Source organism: Anser anser, assembly GCF_964211835.1.
Source record: "Anser anser genome assembly, chromosome: 8".
Taxonomy (NCBI): Eukaryota; Metazoa; Chordata; class Aves; order Anseriformes; family Anatidae; genus Anser; species Anser anser.
In genome coordinates this window covers 65,308-89,498 of record NC_139728.1, presented here as the reverse complement: position 1 = coordinate 89,498, position 24,191 = coordinate 65,308, and the positions used below count along the sequence as shown (strand labels likewise).

General features: G+C 35.6%; 1 protein-coding gene across 8 annotated transcripts in view; it reads left to right on the top strand.

Moving 5' to 3' along the window:
• The window catches only part of ZNF644 (zinc finger protein 644), a 54,060-nt gene that overhangs the window by 23,427 nt on the left and 6,442 nt on the right, over positions 1-24,191 (top strand). For 2 of the 8 annotated variants that reach the window (XM_083847419.1, XM_083847417.1), the window contains exons 2-5: positions 10,819-10,891; positions 11,584-14,612; positions 14,789-15,394; positions 17,977-18,099. In XM_083847419.1, coding sequence (XP_083703545.1) covers positions 11,615-14,612; positions 14,789-15,394; positions 17,977-18,099 — 3,727 coding nt within the window. In that variant the 5' untranslated portion in view covers positions 10,819-10,891; positions 11,584-11,614. Of the gene's footprint in view, positions 1-10,818; positions 10,892-11,494; positions 14,613-14,788; positions 15,395-17,976; positions 18,100-24,191 lie in introns of those variants that run through there. The other 6 variants (XM_083847422.1, XM_083847421.1, XM_083847424.1 and 3 more) reach the window with 6 other exon arrangements.

Genomic DNA, 24,191 nt, shown 5'->3' with positions numbered 1-24,191 from the left:
TTAAAACAACAACAACAAAAACCAACAAAAATCCAAACAATTATTAGGGGACTGACTTTACATTTCTTATCAGTTGGAAGTATAATTTCAATTGTTATACAGCTGCAGGTCTCCTAAAAACTCAATTTCATACATTTGCAAGTAAGGATGATAACAGTCTCCAAGTGGACAGAATATTTTCATCTTAATCTAAAAAAACACAAGAGAGTTTTTGGCCTTTCTTCACACTGTCGTTTACCATCTCGCTAGCTTCTTAACCTTTGATCACTGAAAGAATATAGAGGTTGATTAGAACCAGTTTGCCTGGTTATGGGTCACTAAATGTCATTCATTACACTGAAGTTCTAAAGCAAATGAGTAAAAGCAGAGTGTTTATTTGAGGAAGAAGTATTTTTGTAATTGGGAAAGATAGTATGCTTTAAGGGGTAAGTATGTCAGCAGAAGGTAAAATTCTAGAACTTGTGATGCTATTAAGATGTGTGCAGTAAAATGGTTTTCAGAGGAAAAAAAATAAGAAATTACTAACTATGTCTCAAAACATGCTGGGAGAAAAATAATTACCACTTTTTTTCAGTGTAATGGGAAATAAAGTTAGAATTCTCCCCAAAGTTGAATGGTGTGTAATATTTTAAGATATATGTCAATAAAATTGAGCTAAACTGTTTTAATGTCTTTAAGAAAGTTGTACTGGAAATCTGTTATGTGGCATCATGTTGTTGTTGTGCAGTGTTCTCATCAATGCCCTTTGGGTGTAACACCTCAGGAATAACTTGTGCAGATAACTAACAATATAAGCTTAATGAATTTGAGAAATATTCCTGTCAAAATGGTTAAATGAAATTAAAATAGTATGTCTGTGTTCTTTACATATTAACAAAGGGTAAAGCTTGTTCAAATAAAATGCTGGATGTTTCTATACTAAAAGTCAGGAGGGGGAGCCGCTTCAGTTACTGAATTTGACTTTCTCTGAAATTTGAGAGTACCCTGAAAATACGACTTCTGTGGCCATATAGTTGTAATCACTAGGGGTTTGCACAGAGTTATGGAAAACAGCTAATTATTAGAGTCATTTGGCTTATGTGTATTGGATTTGTAGTGGAAGAAAGCTCTTTCCCCATTGCTCACAAAAGGTGTCAGACTAAAAGGGCCTAATTGTAGGAAAAAACTTTGTTTTAAATTAAAAGTTGGTTTTCGATTTCACTATGAAAAATCTGCAGTTCTGCTTTGACTGATTAGTTTTAAGTCTTTTTCTTAGTACACCATCAGTCACTTATTTGGCACCAGGGAAAACATTTTTAGTTCTGTGAGCTCTGCATTTGGGGAATCATTAGATTTGCATATGAAATTTCACCACCACTTGGTGGCAGTACTTGGCTTAAGAATGACTTGTTTCTGAACAAATAAACTGGCTTTGAATCTGTAGAACTATGGTTTAAAGGAGAGTAGGTTTGTTTTGAGTTTTATAAAAGTTAGAGATGAGTTTTAGAAATGAAAATGCTTCTTGTTTAACCTAATGAAAGGATTTGTGTTTGTATGTCTTCATAGAAAATCTAGCTATAATGTCTAACATGTAATTTAAGGTAATTTCTTATGTCAGTAGTATTCTCAGAAGTTGTAATACTTAATGTTCCCTAGTTGAATTATTGTAGCATTTACTTCTAGCATTTTACTTTGAATAGTATACTTCAAGTACTTTTAGAGCATAAAATTGCTTCATTAGTAGTGTTCCTTATAATGTCGTTTGCAGATAAATATGGGAGTGACAAAATTCTCTGCATTTTCACTTTTTATTGATGCAAGTTTTAGGAAAGGATTCTCCATTAGATTTTTCTGTCAACAAAGCTAGTAAAAGTTTGTGCCCTTACTCTTAGTTGTTGCCTGTCAGTTGTGCCGATTCAGCAGTGTATATGCCAGCCTTTTACGCTAGGTAATGAAATTGTTGATAAACTGGAAGAAGAAATGTGGAGGAGTAGAGGAAGGCAGGAGTCACTTAAATTGGCTTTGCTGCTAAGAAAAGCATAATTCGAACATATAGCAAAGTAATTTGACAGTATATGGCTACATGTTGAGACGACTTTCTCTTCTTTGCATGCCAAAATCTTCTGCAATGACAGCAAGTCTTTCATATTCTTTTTTTATTTATTTTTTTCCTCTGAGTACTGTAGTGGTGGTACTAGAGCCCGTAAGAAAGCATGTACTTTCCTAAACATGTTGTCTTTGTGAAATTTCTCACTCACTGTGACTGCAGTTACAAAAGTGCATTACTGATGGGAATGGGCTGGATGATGAGGAAGTACTTTTCTTGTATTGCCTGAAAAGCTGACACTGAGAATCTAGCATCCTTAGGCCTCTCTGAGGTGTGACACATCAAAAAGGCATCAAAGCAAATTGTGGCCTATAAGAGGGGATTCATCCTATGGAAAAAGTAATTGTAACAGTTGTGGAAAGTCCTGAATAGTAGAAATATTAATAGAAAATGAGGAGGAACTTAGAAAATGCAGGTTTATAAATTTCAGAATAATAATATTGCTTTATTTAGTGAAAGAGAACTCTGGAAAACAGGAACACTGGAGGAGAGGGACATCAAATTAGGGTTTTGCTGTGAATATGTTCTGCCTAGCTTGGGATAGAGAAAATGCACTTTTCCTATATACCTGATTTTTTGTTGTTCTTTTCTTAAACTGTCAAAATGGTAAATCTAAAGTTAGTGTTTGGAAACTTCTTTTAATTAAAATACTCATGCTTATATTTCTGATATTTTGCAATAGAAGATAAAAGTAAATAGTCTGAATGTATGTAGCACTCTTAACGGGGAGTAAGGTAAGTGAGAATTGGGATACTGTGTGGAAAAAGTGTACTCAAACAGAATCACAGAATAGTTGAGGTTGGAAGGGACCTCTAGAGGTCTTGTCCAACCTTCCTTCTTAAGCAGGGTCACCTAGAGCAGCTTGCCTAGGACCACATCTGGAAGGCTTCTGAATATCTCCAAGGATGGAGACTCCATAAGCTTTCTGGGCAACCTCTGCCAGTCACACTTGCAGTTTAAAAAAAAAAAATTATTTTCAGGTGGAAACTCGTGTGTCAGTTTGTGCCTGTTTGCCTCTTTTTCTGTCACTGGACACCACTGAAGAGAGTCCAGTTCTGTCTCCCTTCAGATGTTTGCACACGTGGATGAGATCCCACACTGTCTTCTCTTTTCTAGGCTAAACACTCTGTAAGCCTTTCCTCATACGAGATGCCCCAATCTCTTAATCAAATTAGTGGCCCTTCAGGGGACTCTCTCCGGTAGCTCCATGTCTCTCTTGTACTGGGGAGCCCAGAACTGGATGTAGGACTCCAAGTGTGGCTTCACCAGTGCAGAGTAAAGGGAAAGGATCACCTCCCTTAGCATACTGGCAGCAGTCCTCCGAATGCAGTGCCATTGGCTACCTTTGCCACAAGGGCACAGGTACTTCTCTGCAAAGCTGCTTTCCAGCATGTGCTAGTGCACAGTGTGATACATGGTGCAGAACTTCACACTTTGCTTTATTGAGGTTCATGAGGTTTCTGTCAGCCCATTCTCCAGCCTGTTGAGGTCCCTCTGAATGGCAGCACAGCCCTCTGGTGCTTCTCCCAGTTATCTATCGTTAGCAACCTTGCTTGAGGGTGCGTTCTGCCCCATCACTTAAAAAGATGTCAAACAGGGTTGGGCCCTGTATTGACACTAGTTACTAGCCACCAACTAGACTTTGTACCACTAATCACAAACCTAAAATTTTTGGCAGCCTGATTTAAAAAAAAAAAAAAAAAAAAGCCAAGCATGACTTTTTCTTAATTATAGTCTATAAGTAGTAAACCTTCTGTTTTGTAATGCTAGTAGCTGTAGTAGCTAATAAATTATTTGTTTTATTGTGTCTAGATAAAAGCAATTGTTGGTACTATACTTTAGGCCTAAGAATACATTTGACTGAATAACACAGGTAATGGAGGTGAATGTGATGAAAAGTGTGTTCTCTTAAACCTTTAGTTTCTTTAGAGAGTAACAAGGTGTGAGCATGTGAGATTGGTGTGAAGGAAAAAGACACTATCTCTGTGTGAAAAAGTATGTAGGGGAGCAGTTTTCAGGAGAAACGGTGTGTATTATCACAGAGCATTAAGACTGTATTTTTCAAACTTCTCTGTGTGTTACTGGAATAGTGTTAGTCATGTCTTTGTGCATCTTGGAAAACTCAGTAATTGGATTGCAGTTCTCATCTTTAGTAGAAACTACTGGCAGTGCCACTTCAGCCTTGCTAGTGCTACTGAAAACAGGAGCTGGATAAAACTGCAGGAATGTGACGACTTAAGTAGCTGGTCATCCTTTATGGACGGGGCTGTCAAATGCTGTGGGGAGTTACGGAAGCCTTTGGAGTTTCTACTCAAGAAGTAACTTCTTAAGTTACCAGATTCAAAGTCTTTTGTAATGGCTAGGCATTTCTTTAGAAATACCTAATTCACTTTGAAAAGTCTTTGCCGATCACGTCATCTTAAACTGCTGCATTAGCACTGACAACTAGAAGAATATTTTTGAAAGTCATACATCTGATTCTTTTGACACTTGTATCATATTGCTTTTTATTTTATTGATTTCAGTATTGGATTTTAGCATTTGTCAACTCATTGTGACAAATTGGTTTATTTTCCCAAGCAAATCAATATTCAAGAAATAAGAATGAGAATGGCTGGTGGCAGTAATGATATTCTCTTCTATGTTTTTTGAAGTGTAAGATAGTCATGCTTCAGTTGTAAACTGTTGCCTTGCAGACATGAGATGTTAAAATATTACTCTTACACATTCTAGACCAGAAATCAAGTTTCTAAAAGCCTGACATTTTTAAAGAAACATTTTTTCTATTTTATACACAGCTTTTGAAGAAGTTGTTTCACTAGTAACAAAGTTTCGTGTAAATGAGTGTTACGAAAATTAGTTTTTTTGATGTTCCTGAGTATAATGAATAGACAGTTGGTTTTTTTGTAGGTTGATGGTTTAGTGGAATACCAGCCTATTTTTCCTTGAAGATCTGAACTTGATAGTTTCTCATCATGAAGAAACTTCTTTTGCCTTGGTTGCATTTTAGTTCCTAAAAATTTTGTAGACTTTAATGTCTTTGTGTTGGCTGTTTAGAAGATTCTGAATCCTAAAAACTAGTAAATAAATTACTCCTAAGAAACTAATTATTTCTTTCTGATTATTCTGTATCATAAACGTTTTGGATTTTTTGCAATACAGGTAAAATCTTATTTCATTTTTTCCACCTGATACCTTGAAGCAGTATTTTTGTTTGACATTAATGTCAGACTTTGCACTGAGGTTGGTTGCGTGTGTTTTAGAGTAGAAATAGCTTAGAAATCTAAGGTAATGTGTGATCAGATGAGAAGTAAATCAGATAGTTGAATTGGTTTCAAACTGAGTCAGTATTAACGAAAAATACAGAAGAGTATGTTTGAGATCAGTTTAATCTCTACATTCTGGTAGTCAACAAGAGAGGTAAATGGTAGTTGTACTGTTAAGACTTGCAGTGCTACTGTAGGAATTAGAATTAACATTTCTGTCTCAAATCTGAGACTTCCACACACAGTAGCAGTTTTGAGTTTGACTCACAGGCTATGCAGGAAACCTTTTGTTTGTGGTAAGGCTGTCTAGCTATTAAAAGCTGGTGGGGAATTTTCCATTCTTGAGCAATGACAGTTATATCTTTTTTCAATTCTGTTGATCTTTTGCAAGCTCCTGGAGAGAACTTTGTGTGATTTACTCCTGTATTAATGTAAATTTCTTTTTGGTCAACTTTTTCTACAGCAATATGACATCTTGGTGAATTTCATTTTGAATTTTACATTTTGGTTTACATAATTTCTTGTTCCTACCTTTTTTAAGGAATTGGGAGCAATTTGTGCAGTTTAAAAAGAAATATTAAAATGCATAGCAGGTTGTAGTATTGTCGTTACTGTGGATGGTGGTAACTTTTGTATTCTTAGTTTTGCGTTGGTGTATTTTCTTGCTGCTTTGAAAACTACCCAATATGGGAGTCTCATTAGCTATGGGAACTTTATGATGTTTATGTTTTCATGTAAACATTGGAATTGGAAAAATTTAGTTTTCAGTGGAACTGCTCAGACTAGTTATAGTAATAATCATATGCTTGCATGTAGAGTAGGTGTGGGAGGGCAGCATTTATAAGTGCTGTGCATACTAAACTAGCCCTCAGTTCACTGCAGAAGTTAAGTTCCATAAATGTTCAGATGAATTTGTAGGTTTCAAAGTTAAGTAAGGAAATCTAAGAACACTCCACCTGTGCTGTGGAGAATGGAATGTATTTTCAACAACTTAATTTGCAAACATGCTGGAGGAAGGCAAGGTGAGTCACTGACTTGACCTTTGGTTGTCAGGCTTTATAGTTCTATTTCCATTTGAGGGGTGGATCAAGATAGCTTTTAAATAAAGAGGATAACTAGTAATAGGTATTTTTCTAATTATTAAAATACCCTAATCATATTAGCTTTGGATATTGATCTTGTTAGATAACACCCAAAACTCAGTAGGTATGAAGAGTGTGAATTGTTGTATGGAAGAGGCAAAAATATTGTCCAGATATTCTCTAAATAAGGTCATAGAATGGCTTGGGTTGGAATGAAACTTAAAAGACCACCCAGTTCCAATCCCTGCCTTGGGCAGGGACACCTGCCACCAGACCAGGTTGCCCAGGGCCTCATCCAGCCTGGACTTGAACACCTCCAGGGATGGGACATCCACAGCTTCTCTGGGCAACCTGTTCCAGTGCCTCACCACCCTCTGAGTGAAGAATTTCCTCCTAACCTTTCATCTAAATTTCCCCTCTTTTAGTTTAAAGCCATTCTCCCTTGTCTTGTCACTATCTACTCACGTAAAAAGATGCTCTCCAAAAAGATGACTTTTCCCTGAAGGTGCAGCTAGTTTATGCTAATACACTTAATTATTTGGGAGGCAAGTGTTTTGGATTTCTCACCCCCCCCCTCCTTCAGTTGACCTGGGTAAAACTTACTCTGCATAATCCTTCATTTTCCAAAGGTTCTTAAACATTTCACTTTTGATAGAATGTTTGACATGGATCATAACTACATTAATATAGGAATAGACTGCAAATGAGGCAAAATGGAAGGAGCTTCTGCTTTAGTCTGGTGCCATAACATACTTAAGCTCTCAGATCTGCCGCTTGTTGCTCAAAAATCTGTGACTGGTTCCATCATTTTTTGTATCTTCTATCTTTTGAAAAAGCTTTATTACAGGAATGCTTGTGGATAAAGAGATGGGGTTTGTTAGTTTTCTCTTTACATAGCAAAGTCTTGAAGAAATAACAAATTAAATGGAATCAGTGGAAGCATGAAACACCTTTTCTGTCTCTTTAATATTTGAATAATCTTGAGTGCCCTGGTTATTCACATATCTGCTTAAAGAACTTCATTTACGACAAATTACTTGGCACAGGACAAATAGAGCTTTTTGCCTTCATTACGATGCTGTTGAAATAATTTGTTTCTTTAGTTAATTTAGGCTGAGTAAATTCAGTCCATTCAGGAGATGGCTTTTAAGTTTTTGTGCCACTTAATAGTCACTGTGACTATGAAATTTGGTATCAAAATGCATAAAAACACTTCATGCTTTTCACAAACTCAATCAATTTTTTCCATCTGAATTTTTCACCTCCCATGTGCTCTTGAATCTATTGTAAATCTGTGTAAGATAAGGTATTTTTTTGTAACAGAAATTGACAAACATCTAGCTATAACTGCTAGTAGGCAACAGCATAACGCACTTAGTGTTGGAGCATAAGCTTTAATGAACTAGTATTGCATGAAGGCATGAAATTTGGTGTGTGACACTACTACATAGCAAAGGTTGTCATTATGAAACAGGAACCTGGAAATGTCATAAACCTACTTTTAATAAATACAATTAATAATGTACATAGAACAGTGGAATTAAGTACGTTCCTATCAAAAAGAATTCTTAATGAACAGAAAGTGGACAGCATCGATCTGATGACAGGAAGGTTGCATCTAATCTGAATTACTGAGTGACCTGGGAAGCTTGCTGAGAGGGATTACCGAATAATTATGTTAATATGCAATTATCACCTCATTTTTTCTGTAGTAACCTCAAGATGTAGTGTAGTAAGGGTGTTATAGCAAGTGCTGATAGTTTGCAAAAATACTGATGTTCAAGATTTTTGAGACAATAAGATTAGCTTAAGGCATTTAAATGATGATCTGTCAGCTTGAAGACAGATCTGACCTTACACTTTTTTAACGCTTAGAGTATCTGGCCACAGGCAGTCATATCTGCAAAACTCATTATGATTTGAAACTGATATTTTATGAAGAAAAACAATATTTAAAAATTTAATATGTAAATTTAAAAGTAGTTAATTAAGTCAGGGTGGAAGTTGGCTAAATAATTGGTTGGGTTTTACTCTTGAATATGAAATAATTCCACTATAATAAACAATGTATCGTGTAAATTAAAAATAACTGTTTACTGTGTGACAGTGATTACAGGTTTAGCTAAAATAATTGAATAGAATTTGGCCTTTTAGATAAAGTGTTTCAATAGTATGAGCCTGGAATTGTGTATGCTTGTGTAGGCTTTTTGAGCATTGCTCTTCTGCACTTATGTCCAATGTATATTGCACTATGTGCTTAAATAAAAAAAATAACTCAACTGCATGGTGTTTGCCGTGGTATAACAAACACTATTTGCGATATTAAATTTCAAGTTTAAACTTGAAGTTTATTTTTTCAACTACACTAAGGATTTACTTACCATGCATTTCGAGAGGATTAATATTGTGTGCATCTGTGGTGTGGTATAGAAAACAATACTTACAAAACAGCGATGGAAATATGCAAAGAATATTGTATAGCCTTGATTAAATGTTAGTTGCTACAGTCTTTGATTTTCTTCCTTTTTTTTCCTCCCAACATGTTCAGGTTTAGGTAGTGTTTCAGTTTGGGTGGTAGGCTTCCTGAATGTGGTACAAGTTAATGATTTCCTCAAAAATAATGGTATTGTGTGGAATCATTGCTACTGAGTAATTTTCTACACATGTATTGCATGTGACTCACTGTTATCACAATGCTCTAAATTACTGTTACTTGCGAATATATTTTATATGTTTTCTTTAGTACCATGCTGTTATAACTTCTTCATGTTGTCCTGTGCATATAATAGTGAATTGTACCACCCTGATAGCTGGGGGGAAAAAAAAAAAAGATAATTAGCAGAAAATGATTAAAATGTAACAGTGATATTATCAATATGATAAGCATTTCAGGCTTAATTCAAAGCCTGAAATCTGTAGGGACAGCTGTATTACCATAGAAATCTTCTAATCAGATCCATATGGAATAGTTCACAATCTCCATAAACACACAATACGGAAACGAATCTCTTATATGATTGCACTATGTAATGTTTCTTGTTCATGATAGTTTTGAAGGGACTCTCAAGTTCGAGGTGGTTGTGTGGTGCCCTATCCACCTTGTTTTAGCTCAAGCTTTAACACTAATATTTAAAGTCAACATATGTTTTTTGTATGTGGAGCAACATGGTTTTGTCTTCATCACATAAACCTGTGAAAAGTTTTCAGGAGCCATTCTGATAATGAGGGTTGCAATCTCCAAGCAGGCACGATGTTCTCAGTTTGCCTCCCTGCTGTTCAGGGGGTACCAATGAGGTTGCTTTAAATGGGAAGCGTCTGTTCTTCCTCTGAACCCCTAACACCAGAACAGATGGGTGGAACTTGGAACATGGAGGGTTTTACCTCAGAGGTGGTAACAGTGAAGCCACTCATTAACACTGAATTTACCACTTCGTTAGCGACATTGCTTCCTGTTGAGAAAAGCTAATATAGGCTCTCAAATTGACAGCATACATTTGTCTACTACTGCAGTAGCAAAATGGGGAAAATGCACCATCTTGCAGGCAAAACTGACTTACAATATTTCTTCTGAACTTTTTGTGAACATTTTTATACTCCATTGCAAATATAATATGATGCTTACACTATTCAGTGATAAAATCATTGGAGTAATTGTGCATCCTTGGAGCTTTCCCTCCTTTAAATTTCGCTTTACCGATTTTTAGTGCAGGTTTGCACTGCCCATTTCTAACTTGTGATGTAAAGACACATGCTGGGTGGTGCGTTATCACCATTTTAGGGTGAAAGCTTTGAATATGATCTTATTAGAGGTCTTTATTGTGGTAGAAACTGGCCCACCTGAAAACAGCAAAGAAATTCAGAAGTCTAAGAAATGGGAAGATAAATATGTGGCCTTTCTAGTAGAACATTTGCGTAAGGGCATGTTATAACTAATATAATAAAATAGTGTTGTTTCTTATATATTAAATGTTTATTACGCAGCTGACATAGAATAAAACCATATTTCTAAATTGGGTAATTCAGTAGTTGGGTAGCAAAGAAAACAATGTTTTAACTTCTTGCAGTAAGTTTTTTCCATTATATTTGTACTCCAAATATGGTTTATTTTTTCTTCTAAATGGTTAAAAAAAGTCATGGCATATTAAGGTTTGTTTCTTACAAACTTTTAGGAGATGAAATTATTTTATTTTTGTCTTTTTGCTGATTTGAAACAAAACAAGCACAGTAGCAGACAGTTTCCATTAAGTGATGGCTAGCTTTGAATTGTATGGATAACTGTCATGATGTTGAATTGAAAAATTAATAGTAATTCTAAACTCATTTTAATGTGTGATGTAAAAAGATGAAAATGGTGTCCTTTAAGCAGCTTGTTTTCTCTCCTTAGGAAAAAAGGATGTCAAGCGTGGTCTTCCTTGATTTCAGTGAAGGACCATTGCAAGAAGCCATGGATATTTGTTGTGAGTTATAACATTTTAATTCAAAGAGTCTAGATAATGACTCCTTTTAGCACAACTCTAATTTGAAACTCTAATTTGATTAACTCTAGTTTGATTCTTTGCCGTTTCCATTAGTAATCATATGTTCAAAATTGGGCTAGTTATGTGTTTTCTCAATTAATACCAAAGTAAACACTCTACAAACTTGTGTGCATCATCATGTCACTTGTATACAAGCACATTGAAAAAAGTGATACCTTGAGTTATGTAAAGATTAGTTTATTTCCTAGGTGCTAAATGGAAGTATAGTTTAAAAAAAAGTCACTAAAATGATTAGCAGACATCTGGATAGCTTTTACTGCTAACTTGTTTTGCCTCTAGAAAGCAACTAAAGATAAACTCTGGGTTCATGTTACTGTGCATGTAGAATGTATTTGCGCAGCTTTTGTTAATCGTATTTTTTTCCATCTTGCTTGTAGATGTTTGGTATTTTTGTAGGTAATGTGCCATAGCAAAAAATGTAGTTTTTGATTGCTTCATTTATTAATTTTAAACATGTCTTGAATGTCTTAAACTTGTTAAAAATGCATATTCTTATTCAAAACTTATTTTTTCTGATTGCAGTGTGAAGAAGGCTGTTCCTGGAAAAAGTTGTACATTAAAATTGACACTTTATCTCTGTGATTGCCTGATTCTTTTCTTGTTTTTTTTAGTCTAAATGTGCTTAATGGACAGACCAGCAACATGGATGACTTAGAGATAAATACTGAAGTCACTGGTGCTAAAGAAGAAGAAGAAGAAATTCTGTGTGATGATAATTTCATATCTGAGGAAGAAGGTGGCATTCCTAAATCACAAGAGAGCGACACGTCATTTCAGAAGAACAATACACTGACTCTGCCTGAGGAGCTATCAAGGGACAGATCTGAAAAAGCCTTAAGTGGAGGCCAGACTTCTCTATTTATACACACTGGTGCTCCTACTGTTTCTAGTGAAAACTTTATCTTGTCTAGAGGAACTGCTGTTAATGGACCAGTTTCACACTCCACCTCAACTAAGACTTCCATTATGAATAAAGGCAGTGTTTCATTAACCACTGGACAGCCCGTAGGTCATCATACAGATTCCTGCTCAACTTTGACAGTGGTTCAAGACCTTCAGCTGCCTGCAAAGAGTACAACACAAAAATCAAATCAGCACCAAGTTTTATTTTTGTTACCTGATGTAGCACATGCTAAGAACATGACTCATTCCATTAAAAATCTACCTACCTCTGCTTCAATTGGTTGTGATTCACAGAAATCAGTAGGTAATAGTGTAGATAGCACTTTAGTAGGCCAAGTAGAAGTTTGTGAGGGTGATAAAAATTTATTGGTAAAAGATGATTGTGTTGATACATTAACAGGCATTTCCTCAGGTACAGGTGGTTTCAGATCGGGATGTGATCCCACCTGGGATCCACAAAAAGAGTTTATACAGTTTCTTATGACAAATGAAGAAACAATAGAGAAGTCTCCAATTCACTGTAAAGTAGGTTTAGAAAAAAAGAGAAAAAGAAAAATGGATGTTAGTAAAATAACACGCTATACTGAAGACTGTTTTGGTGATGCCAGTTATATTCCTAGTAAATCAAAACTGCTAAGTGTTGACTTCTTAGAACAGAACGAAGAGCTACAAATGGTAGAACCACAAAAATATTCATTGAGTAAAGTAAAGCCTGAATGCACAGATGAAGAGCTGGAAGCTGTTGATGCTATCCAACAACTCATTTATAGTCCCACTGGTAGCTGTGCAGAAGATGCTTCTCCTGTTCACACTAGCACTTTTCTTTCCAATACTTTAAAAAATAAATGTGAACAGAATGATTCTGAATCACCATCTACTTTCAGTACTGATGAACCATCATTTTATCCCTGTACAAAGTGCAATGTGAATTTTAGGGAGAAGAAACATCTGCATAGGCATATGATGTACCATTTAGATGGGAACAGCCATTTCCGACATCTCAATGTCCCAAGGCCCTATGCATGTAGGGAATGTGGAAGGACATTTCGAGATCGTAATTCACTTCTTAAACATATGATAATTCACCAGGAAAGAAGGCAGAAACTGATGGAAGAAATCCGTGAGCTTAAAGAACTTCAGGATGAGGGTAGGAGTGCACGGTTACAGTGTCCCCAATGTGTATTTGGTACTAATTGTCCCAAAACGTTTGTGCAGCATGCAAAGACCCATGAAAAAGATAAAAGATATTATTGCTGTGAGGAATGCAATTTCATGGCTGTGACAGAAAATGAACTTGAATGCCATCGAGGGATTGCTCATGGAGCAGTAGTCAAATGTTCCATTATTGGTAGTGACATGTCCCAGAGGAAATCACAGAAAAAGGCATCCATGAAAGATCCATATTTAGGATCCTCAAAAAAGTCATCAACGTACATGTGTAAGATGTGTCCATTTACAACTTCAGCTAGAAGCATTTTAAAAAAACACATGGAATACCTGCATCCAACATCTTGCATCGATCCCTTTGGTAGCCATCTTAGACTAGAAAAGAGGAAAGGCAGCATTATAGAAGAATCTTTAGATTTTGGTAGCAGGACAAAACAGTTGATGAAACAATCTACGTTTCCAAAAAACTCAGTTTTAAAACAGGATGTAAAAAGATCTTTTGGCTCTACTTCACAGTCCAGTAACTTCACCAAACTTCACAAGAGACCCTACAGGATACAGAAGGCCCGGAAAAGTGTTTCACAGTCATCTGTAAGTGTGTGCAATCTAAATTCTACAAACAAGACCTTTTTGATTAGAAATAGCATTGACCAGAAACCTAAATGTTTTCATCAAGCAGCAAAGCAGAAAGCTAGTGTCAAAAGCAGTAATTATTTATATAGACACAAATATGAAAACTACAGGATGATTAAAAAATCTAGTGACTCTTATCCTTTGCATTTAAAAAAGGAAGAGTCCAACTCTGTCAGTTCTTTACATAGAAGTCCCCATAATAATTGTTTTGTCGTGGATTCAGATAATCTTGATTGCAAAAGGGCAAAAGGCTATAAAGGTCGTAGGCATGTAGCTGTAAAAAGAGTAGTTAAAGAATCCAAGAGGGAAGGCTCTGTTACAGGAAATGATTTGGATTGCTATCCAGATTTTCTGCATAAAATGACTGTTGTTGTTTTACAGAAACTTAACTCTGCTGAAAAAAAAGACAGCTATGAAACGGAGGATGAAAGTTCATGGGATAATGTTGAACTATGTGATTACACTACACAGTCTGTGGAGGACGAATCTTACAGTGATATTAATCAGGAGCATGTAAGCCTATTCCCCATATTCAAAGGTAAAATGGAAGATCACGAAACTGTTGATAAATCTTCGCTTAGTTATGAGCAGAATGATGGTTTTTATTTTGAATATTACGAAGATGCTGAGGGTAGTAACTTCCTCCATGAGCTGCATGATCCTCAGAATTTAGAAAACATAGGATCAGCATTGCCAAAACATAATTCAGTTTTCCATTGGACTGATTTGTCGCTTGAAAAGAAGTCCTGCCCATACTGCCCAGCAACCTTTGAAACAGGTGTTGGATTGTCCAATCATGTCAGAGGGCATCTTCACAGAGCTGGATTGAGCTATGAAGCCCGTCATGTTGTTTCACCAGAACAGATAGCAACAAGTGACAAAATGCAACATTTTAAAAGAACTGGAACAGGAACTCCTGTTAAGCGTGTTAGAAAAGGTATGTGTTTCTTTTTTTATTTAATTTGGGTGTAAATTAGAGGGGACAAAGGACACTAAGTTGAACAATAAACAAGACTTGCTTCATTTTATTGTAAAGCCTGTTCTTGTGATTTGCTATAGTAATATTTAACAGTACATAATTGTCAAAATACATGAAAATTATTTTCTTTATAGCAGTTGAGAAATCTGAAACTTCCTCTGAGCATACGTGTCAGCTCTGTGGAGGCTGGTTTGATACTAAAATTGGATTGTCAAATCATGTGCGAGGACACCTGAAGAGGCTTGGCAAAACCAAGTGGGATGCTCACAAGTCTCCGATCTGTGTTCTGAATGAGATGATGCAAAATGAAGAGAAGTATGAAAAAATTCTGAAGGCTTTGAATAGTCGCCGCATTATTCCCAGACCGTTTGTTGCTCAGAAATTTGCATCAAATGATGACTTTTTATCTCAGAATGTTATACCTCTTGAAGCATACCATAATGGCCTAAAGACTGAAGATACATCTGTGTCTGCATCGGAGGAAGAAGGGCTGAGTTTCCTAAATGAATGTGATGAAACAAAAGCATTACTACGTGATGAAAAAAAAAATCAGTCACTTACACTGATAGAACTTCTGAAAAATAAAAGGTTAGGAGAAGAAAGGAATCCTGATATTTCTCCTCAGAAGATTCATAATCAAACTGCGAGAAAGAGGTTTGTTCAGAAATGTGTTCTTCCATTAAATGAAGACAGTCCATTGATGTATCAGCCACAAAAAATGGACTTGACTATGCAGTCAGGTAAGATGATGTTTCTCGTTGTCTTGACAACATTTCCAAAGAACCCATTAATTCACAGAAAACATACAAGTACATAGTACTTTGGAGAGAGATTCTGTTCATTTAATTCTTGTTTCATTTCCAGAGGATGCTGACTGTGAGAGGTAGCACAGCAAATTTTTCTTGCGTGTTTTTTAAGTGAATATTCAGCAGCACTGAGGGTTGTGTTTTTTTGTTTGTTTTGTTTTTGTTTTTTATGGAATGTAGTTCCTTTTCTGCGTATGTTTGAGTTTACCAATCCAAAGTGGGCACAAAATGAACCTCAGTAAGGAAGAAGACACACCCTAGACCAACAATAAGTTGAGGTATTCGGCAGTCTTAACAGTTCTGAAATGTTTGGGCTTGGACCCTGTTTCTGGGCTTTAAAACTGCTGGTTTGCAAACTACTTCATTTAAATGTTCGAGACTTGTGCAAAGCAGCATTTGTTCAAACCGACAGAATTGTTAATGACGTTTTAAGCACATAATATTTCTAGCTGATTAATGTCTATTGACTAATTTTGATGTTTTAGGCAAACATACTCTTGCACCATAGGTTAATTCTTGTTTGGTTTAAAATCGTGGCTGCTGGGGGAAACTCATGCTTGCTTAGGGCCTGTCTATCCTGAGTGAAGATGTGTGCTAGTTTGAGCTTTGTTGGAATACAGCTGTAGCCAGCAGGGTTCTAATATGCAGCCCCTGACTGATATGGACAAAGATGTCCCCATCCACTGAGAATTGTGCTAATGAAACAATTCTATAATCGGCTTTCTAGACAATCTATACTAATACGTTCATTTTTTTTAGAATGATGTTTTTAATTGTCAGAGCTATTCCTAGTCTTGAGGAATTCTTGCAGGATCCTTTTTAATGTGTATGTAGAGCTTGCATTTATGTATTTCTTATTTGGACAACACCTTATAATGCTGCAGGATTCTTGAAACTGAGGAGTAAGATCTTAGTTTTATACCCATGACTTTTTTGGTTCATTTGGTTTTGTTGTTATTACCCAGTGTAGGTTAGTAAAACTGGCACTGCGTAGTACTTTTTCACTTATGCTCTTGTCTTCCTTTAAAGAAATAACAGCAACAAGTCCAGCGTGCTCAGAAGTTCTTTTAGGGGTCTATGAAAGTGTGGCAATCAATTTCTTAACAAGGTGGCTTTCTAAAATGACAGAGGTGGAACAGAATTACCTTTAATGTCTTCTGGATGTATGTGGTTGTCCTTTAAGACAGGAGGTTGTTTAATGAAGGAAGTGTGTCTTTGAGAGGCTTAATTATTTGAAAAACAATGCTAAAGGAGCAGCTTGCCAAATCTGACACTGTGTATTGCTTTCTGTTTAATATTTACTGCTGAATACTAGGTAGAACCTGTTCAGTTGTGATGAACAACCAGGTAAAAATAAACATGTGCTTGCATAATACTAACAGTTATGAATGGGGCCCTATAATTATCTGTGGCTGAGGTAACAGAATTTGACAACTAACAAATGAACTGTGCCAGTTGAGTTAATGAGAAAATATTTAACATCAAATTGAAATACTTTAGTTTTTCCTAAAAAGGCAAATCTTTCTAATCCTGGTTTTAGAGAGAAAAAGTTGTTTGTTTTTTTTTTTACCAACCAGATATTCTTCTTCTGTAACTTGCCTGAAAAAAACAGCATGTCTTCTGTGGGCTGCTGGAGAATAGGATTCTTTCTTTCCTGCAAACTGAGGCTTTCCAGTTGGATAGATGTAGCTTTTTTTTTTATTTGTTCTTTTAATGATTTATCAGTAGAGAACTGGAAACATTAGTTGAACAAAACACCGTATCTTGGGTAAAACAAATGGAGAACATGATGGTAAAGTTGAGCAAGGGAGAAGTTATAATGGTTTCTTTGTCTGGTAAGTGAGGAGTTCAGTATTATTTCACTTTCACTGTTTTCCTGTGATAAGTAGCATGTTGCTTTGTTGATTATTTATTTAGCACAGAGATTTTAGCAAAAAACTTCAAACTTCATTAACTTTCATTATTGATTGCGCATCTAAAGTAATGAATAGAAAATGCACTGAACAAAATGTTTTGTTTAACAGCTGTTCGGTGATGTGTTTTACCACCTCTCTCTCTAAGCCTTCAGCAGCACCCTAATTTAGTGTTGAGCCTTTCAGTCTTATGGGTTTTAATTACCACTTTGTCAACTATACTTTTAAAATTCTCTTTATTGGAAATGTTGCAAGCTCTGAAATTTCTGAACAGAATTGTGCTATTCAAATTGTAGGGTTGTATTTTGGGAATAGAACTTCATAATGTGGAGATCTGTAGGAATTTGATATTAAGTATTAAATGCAGAGTAGCCTAATGGGTTCAAGTTGCCTTCTTTCGGTTCAAATAACAAGGTTAGGCTTAAAGCACTACATGGAAAACTAATAATGGTTAACGTCAATCCTTCTAATATACTAAACAATTGCGTCAATGCAGTGAATATATTTTAAACCATCTTTATTACAGAAAACTTTTTACAACGCTTTGAGAATTTCATTTTTTTTGAAGAGAGAACTGGATTATAGTTTTCTTTTGAATGATAGGTATGCCTGTGAAGCTTAGAACGTGTGTGCATTGCAATACGACGTTTACAAGTGCTGTTAGCCTGTCCAACCACTTACGCGCTTATGCACGAAAGAAGAGTGCTGGACTTTTGACTGGGACAGGTATGTTTTGTTACAGATGTAAAAGCAAGTCTGTCTATGATACATTTTCCTCATCAGACTGGACAAAAGCATATGTTAATTCAAAATAATTTTGATGCTTCTGTTGGTAAAAAAAAAAAAAAAAAAAAAGAAAAATTGCCCTAAAACTTCAGCAACTTTTAAACAAAGGTATGTTGCTGTTGTCCACTCTCATGTCTGATTTTCATTCTTACTCATTTTGGATCCAACACGTAAGGTACGTAAGCAAAACTAAGAGATGTTCATATAAATCCATTCTCCCACAATATCACAACTTCCAAACCAGATAGTTGGGCATCTAACAAAGTGTTTATAAATACCTCAAAAATTAAACAAAAAAAGTAATTATATTACGTATAATTACTAAGAATACTGTAGCTAAAATAGGGGAAAAAAGTAGTTTTCCAGCTTGTATATTTCTAACAACATAATATATGTAGCTGGTTTCATTTTTTGTTTGGCTCACAAACCAATCATGGAGTGATTGACAATGGAGTGAGTGTAGTACATCATTTGGCACTGCTATTAATGCTTTTTTTTATTAAAACGCTTATATTGAAATTCCTCTACTATCCCATATTTGACTTTTCCAGAGACCTTCAGTTTTCTTGTTTGTAGGCAAATTCCCAAGTTTACTTGGAGTATTGCTAAGATTAGTGGGACTTCTTATGGTCAGCAGCAAGTTCTGGAGCAGAGATGGAATATAGTGAGGAAAACTTCAAGATACGAAGTTTGAAATATGAAGTAATTTAGAAGGGCAACCATCAGTTTTCTGTGTCAACAAGCACAGATTTACATAATGCTGGAAAAAATATATCATACCTTTTATTATCTATAGACATAATTCATTATGCTACATATAATAACAAAAAGTAGTTTCAGGCTTTCTCTGCAGAAGCCTAAAAGAAATATTTAAATATATTTACACATTGAGCCAGTCGATGCCTGATCTTGTTATGCTAAGTTAATGCTATAACAAAGTAGATTTGGTAGAATGAAAACAGTAGATGCAATAACATCCATTTTGTTGGAGAGTATGCTTTTAGTTAGTGATTCTGAAAGTTTTCATATTTACATAATAGAAAGACGATGATAGTGGACTTCATTTTACCACTGCTGTGATTTGATGCTTTGATTAGCCCTGTGGTAAGTTATTTTGCTCATATACCTACCAGTGAAATATTTTTCAGTAACTGTATGTTTAAATAGCACATCGAAATTAACAGTAATGGAGGGTGGCACTGTGGCAAAGAGGATAGTACACAGAGACTGGATCCTGGACAAGATCCTTGTACCTCAGCTTCTTTTTTGCTAAATAGGAAATGTGAATGTAGCTTGTAAAGGTGCTTTGAAGGTGTTTCATGTTGTGTTGTGTGATTTTTTTTGTTTGTTTGTTTGTTAAGAAACATTCAGCTAGCTTAGTAGTAGCATACTCCTCAGAGCAGTTGATGCTTTCTTAAAAAGAACTTAAAAGTTTTGGGTGTTGTTTTATCATTGGACCTAGAAGTTTGTTTAAAATGAGGTTAGAAACGGAGCTTAAAAAATAAAACCAACAAACAAACATGCTTCTGATCTCAGAAGCTAGATCTGAGCTAGATAAATAGCCTGTGTCATGCAGATGAAGGCAGTTTACTGAAATAGGTGATTTAAGGGGAGACCTGTTAGAGCTGTAATATTATGCAACCAATATACATCTGTTCATTTAGTCATTACTGTTAAAACTTTTGTAACTTCGCAAAGTTTTTGTAAATTTGACAGTTTGCTCCTTGACTTTTCATTCGAGTAAGTTCAATGCAAGTCTGATAGGCAGTGGTTTTATCTGATACTCCACCTTACAGTGATTTTTTTTTTAGAAGAACATCTTAAATGCAAGATTTCACTAGCACACACTTTTAAGTTTTGCTATGAGTGTTGTGCTTGGGGAGATAGCAATTTTTTTTTAATTAAAAATGGTTGCAGTTGAGAGCAATTTAGAGATGGCTTCAATTTGGAACCTCTATGGATACAGTGAGAATACATTTATACAGGTTCCTTTTTCATGTTTTCACAAAGCCTTTCTTAAATCTTCTAAAGCAAACAGAACTACTGTAAAGGAATCGCATTGGCTTAATGTTTATCTCTGTTTCTTGCTGTAATTAAAAAATTGTTTGTAAACATGAATGTTGCAGTTCTTTCATGATTTAATAATTGTTAGGGAAGCTGTCTAGGTGTTAGAGAAATACAGTAATCTATACGAGTCACCAAACTAAGAGTTGTTCCAGGGTCACATTAGCATATGTGCTAGTCTTATAATCCAATTTTTCATTTTGTCTGCATGTTTTCAATATTGATTATTATCATACTGCTTTTCTAGCAGATGCCCTGCTTCTTCAGAATCAGTATTTTGATTGCATTTAGTTGAATGTTACCATTTTTTTTTCTGAATGCAACTTGACATTTTTAGTTAGATAATAGAAATAGTTGCATAATAGTAAATTTTGGGAATGGACTCAAAAAAAAAAAAAAGTAATTATCTTCTAGGCTGTTGGCTAGAAAGTTCAAGATTAATGTTTGTTAGTAGTTTGTGCCTATCCAACATACAGCAAAAACCTGACTAGATTCATTTGTATAGTTACTGGCTTTTGTATTAGTGATTATGTGATGGTCTTCTGATGTCTTGACTAGAACAATATTTTTTTGTTATGAGGTCCAGGTTTGAACAATGTAATGACTTAATCTCTTATTTTGAATAGATGCTAATTTTCTTTTATAACTGATTTTATGAGTAGCCACCCATTTGTGTTTCTCAGAGCATGTGTCAAACTGACTTATTTCTTACGATTATTTCTAGAGTATCAGACCTGTGCAAAATTTTCAAAATGCATCTTGCCATTCTTGGTGCAGTTGGATATCCAGCTTCCTTCCTTTTCTTCTTTCCAGACTTGTATTTCTTCCCTGAAGTCTCCTGATTCTCTCTCACACCTTGGCTTTTTACATCTTCTCTTTGATGACTCTTCTCACATACTCAGTTGCTTCTTACCAGCTGTCATCTTCTGGGAATCATCACTCTCTTCTTCTTTGGTCTCTGTTTCTGTAGATGGAGAACACTTTTTCAGAAGTTTGGGAGAGAACAATAATATACAGTGAAGGAGTCTGACCTTTGAGCCAGTAGTGTGACTGAAGCAGTGATTCCTGTGGCCACTACATTTCCAAATATTCTAATATTGCATTGGCAAAATTGTAGCTTCAGGGAGTTTTCTGGAGAAGCATGTGCAACCACAGTAGAGATCTGAGATCTGTTGGCTTTGTATGTCTTCATTCTGTGCTTTTACAATTACACCTGATCAACCCACACAGTGGGCTAATTTGGTAGCGTCACATAAAGTCTTTCAGGGGCCATATTACTGGAGTTAAAAAATAAATATACAACACATACATATGTTTTTTTTTAAAGAAGACTTTTTCAGTTGCATTTTACTCTTCAGTAATGATGAGACAAAATAGAAAATGAATGAATTTGACAAATTAGTGAATAAATATGCAAGAAATATTTTTTTACTTTTTAGTTGGCTGTGTTTTTAGTTAGACCCATTTATGTATGCAATTATTCAACTTGTGTTAGCTTACATCCACTATGACAGAAGTAATTAAGTCTTAATAAGGACCTAACTTCAGTCTACCTGACATGAAAGGTGTTTTACTTCAAGGGATATTAAGAAGTGGAGAGTATAAAGTAGAATAGATGGGGTTTGATTTTGAAGCTCAGACCAAATGGCATGGGATGAAGGACCTCTGATTGTGACTTTGGTAATTCATATTTTTCTGGGCACGCTAATTGTAGCCTCATATCTCCATCTGTTTGTAGGTCTTGATAAGCTATCGCAGATGCAGTAGTTTTTTATACACAGCCTTTTTTATGTAGCACGTTTTTCCAAACAGTGTGATTTCAAATTGAACATGAGTGCCTCGAGGTTACCCCAGAGTTTCATTATCTTCAGTTTTAAATGAGTTGTTTCTCTCTGTCATGTTGTATCAAAGTTTTGATGAAGTGGTATAACTTGTTGTTTGCAAAAAGCTTTTGAAGCAGCAGGTGGACAAATGTGAAGGAAGGAGACCTGTAAAGAGAATTGGGCCTTTTATGGAGAATGCAGGATGATAGTTCTGGGAGCTGTGTTAGCCACAAAGTAGGCAAAAGGATAGGTAATTCCTGCCCATCTCTGGAAGTTTGCTGCAAGCGTGGTCTGAATATCCATGCATCTTGCAAGAGCTACATTATCTTTGGTCTCTTCCTGAAAGTGGTAAAAACACTTTTTGTTGAGGTTATCTGTTGTTACACTAAAGGCATAGGAAGAGTTTTGGTCAGAACCTGGCTATGCTTTGTTATGGATGATACAATGGTAAGCCATATTTCATGCTTGCAAACATCTGTAAGCATTGTTCCAAAAGAGTGTGTAAGCAAGTGTGACCATGTAACTTCATTTAAACTTGTTGTCTGGATGGACAAAAGTGGAATTAATGTGGCAGTCGAAAGATATGTATTACCAAAGACAATACAAATCTTTGATAACTGGTGTTGGAAATACAGTTTCAATAAACTTTACCCAGAACTTACGCTTTTTCCTCACCTTTCTACTTCAGTGGAATAACTTCAAAATGTAGTTGTGTTGCTTTGTGCTCCCTAAAATGTAAAGAAATATATTCACTAGGTCAAAAGACAAAGGGAACAAAAAATACCCCTTGCAGAACACAGGTTTGGTATTTTTTGTATTTTGTAACTGCTTCTTCCTGGGCAAATGTTCTGCTTCCAATCTTGTCTAAATTACTTGAAGAATGCATTGAGTGATCTGACTTTTTCTTGATGTCTCATGTTATTTTCTGCTCATTGTTTTGTGATTTCTCTATCTAGAGTATCTGTGGCAAATGGCTTGGAGAAGATGTCCATAGTTTTTTGTTTTGTTTTCATATTGTTCTTGGGAGAAATGTACTTTTCAAGGAAGTAGAAACTACCTCTGTTGGTATATTATGATAGTTTCTGTTCATCTGTGTTGCTGTCCATTTGATTACATAGTTGTTCAGAGGTTTTTTTTTCTAGAAGGTTATACCAATCATAGAATATCCTGAGTTGGAAGGGACCCATAAGGATCATCAAGTCCAACTCCTGGCACCGCACAGGTCTACCCAAAATTTTTAGACCAATGTTTGAAATGATTCAGGATCCTGTTACAGAAGACTAAATAAGGTCTAATAAGAATGTGAAGGCTCTCTGAAAATGCTTGGGATACGTGTGAGTAGCATCAAAATTCTTGATGGGAATTAATGTCTTAAATTTGCCAGTATGAAGGAAATGAGCTAGTTCTTGTTTCAAGTACTTGTGGGCTTCTCTAGAAAGAGTCTGCCCTCTACTGTTTGTTTTACTCATTTGTATCAACTGACATCAGCTAACAGACATCAGGTGCAACTTGGATGTGGTTGCATTCAGATAAGACCATGACTTTGTTTTCTCCCTACCCCTGATGTTCTGCAAAATCAGAAGTAGCAAAGCTTTTGCTGTAGCAACTGTTTCAGATAAGTCTCCCCTCATACAAGTAATTCTCTTCAGAGAACTGGTGTCTAGGTTTCAGTATTTTGTCTGCTTACATTTCTGGTGATGTTACAGGTGTTGCAGTATGTGAAATATTAATACTACTTGGTAATTCCTAAAGCTTTTAAAGATGGTTAGCTTTTTTTCTCCCAAATTATATGAAGGATATCCTTTGGTGAGAACATGAAAACGGTAAGAACGCCTTACCTGTTAAATTCTTCAGAAGTTATCTTGGCCATTTCTCTCTCTCAGTTACTGGCTTTATATTGAGACTGCTTTCCTTGGTACTATCATAAAAAAAACCACTGTTCAGGCTCATCTTCATAATGATGGCTTTGTCCAGGATCTGAAGGAATTTTCTTTAGGTTGGTGTCTGCTTTCTACTTGTTTGCTGTCTGGTTAGTTCTCTGGTTCCTTCAAGCCTCCAGAAATCGTTCTAATTTTTCAAGGTACTGTAAGAATCTTGAATCTGTAGATGGAAGTGGAAAATGATCGCTGTGTCTAAAAGTTCAAA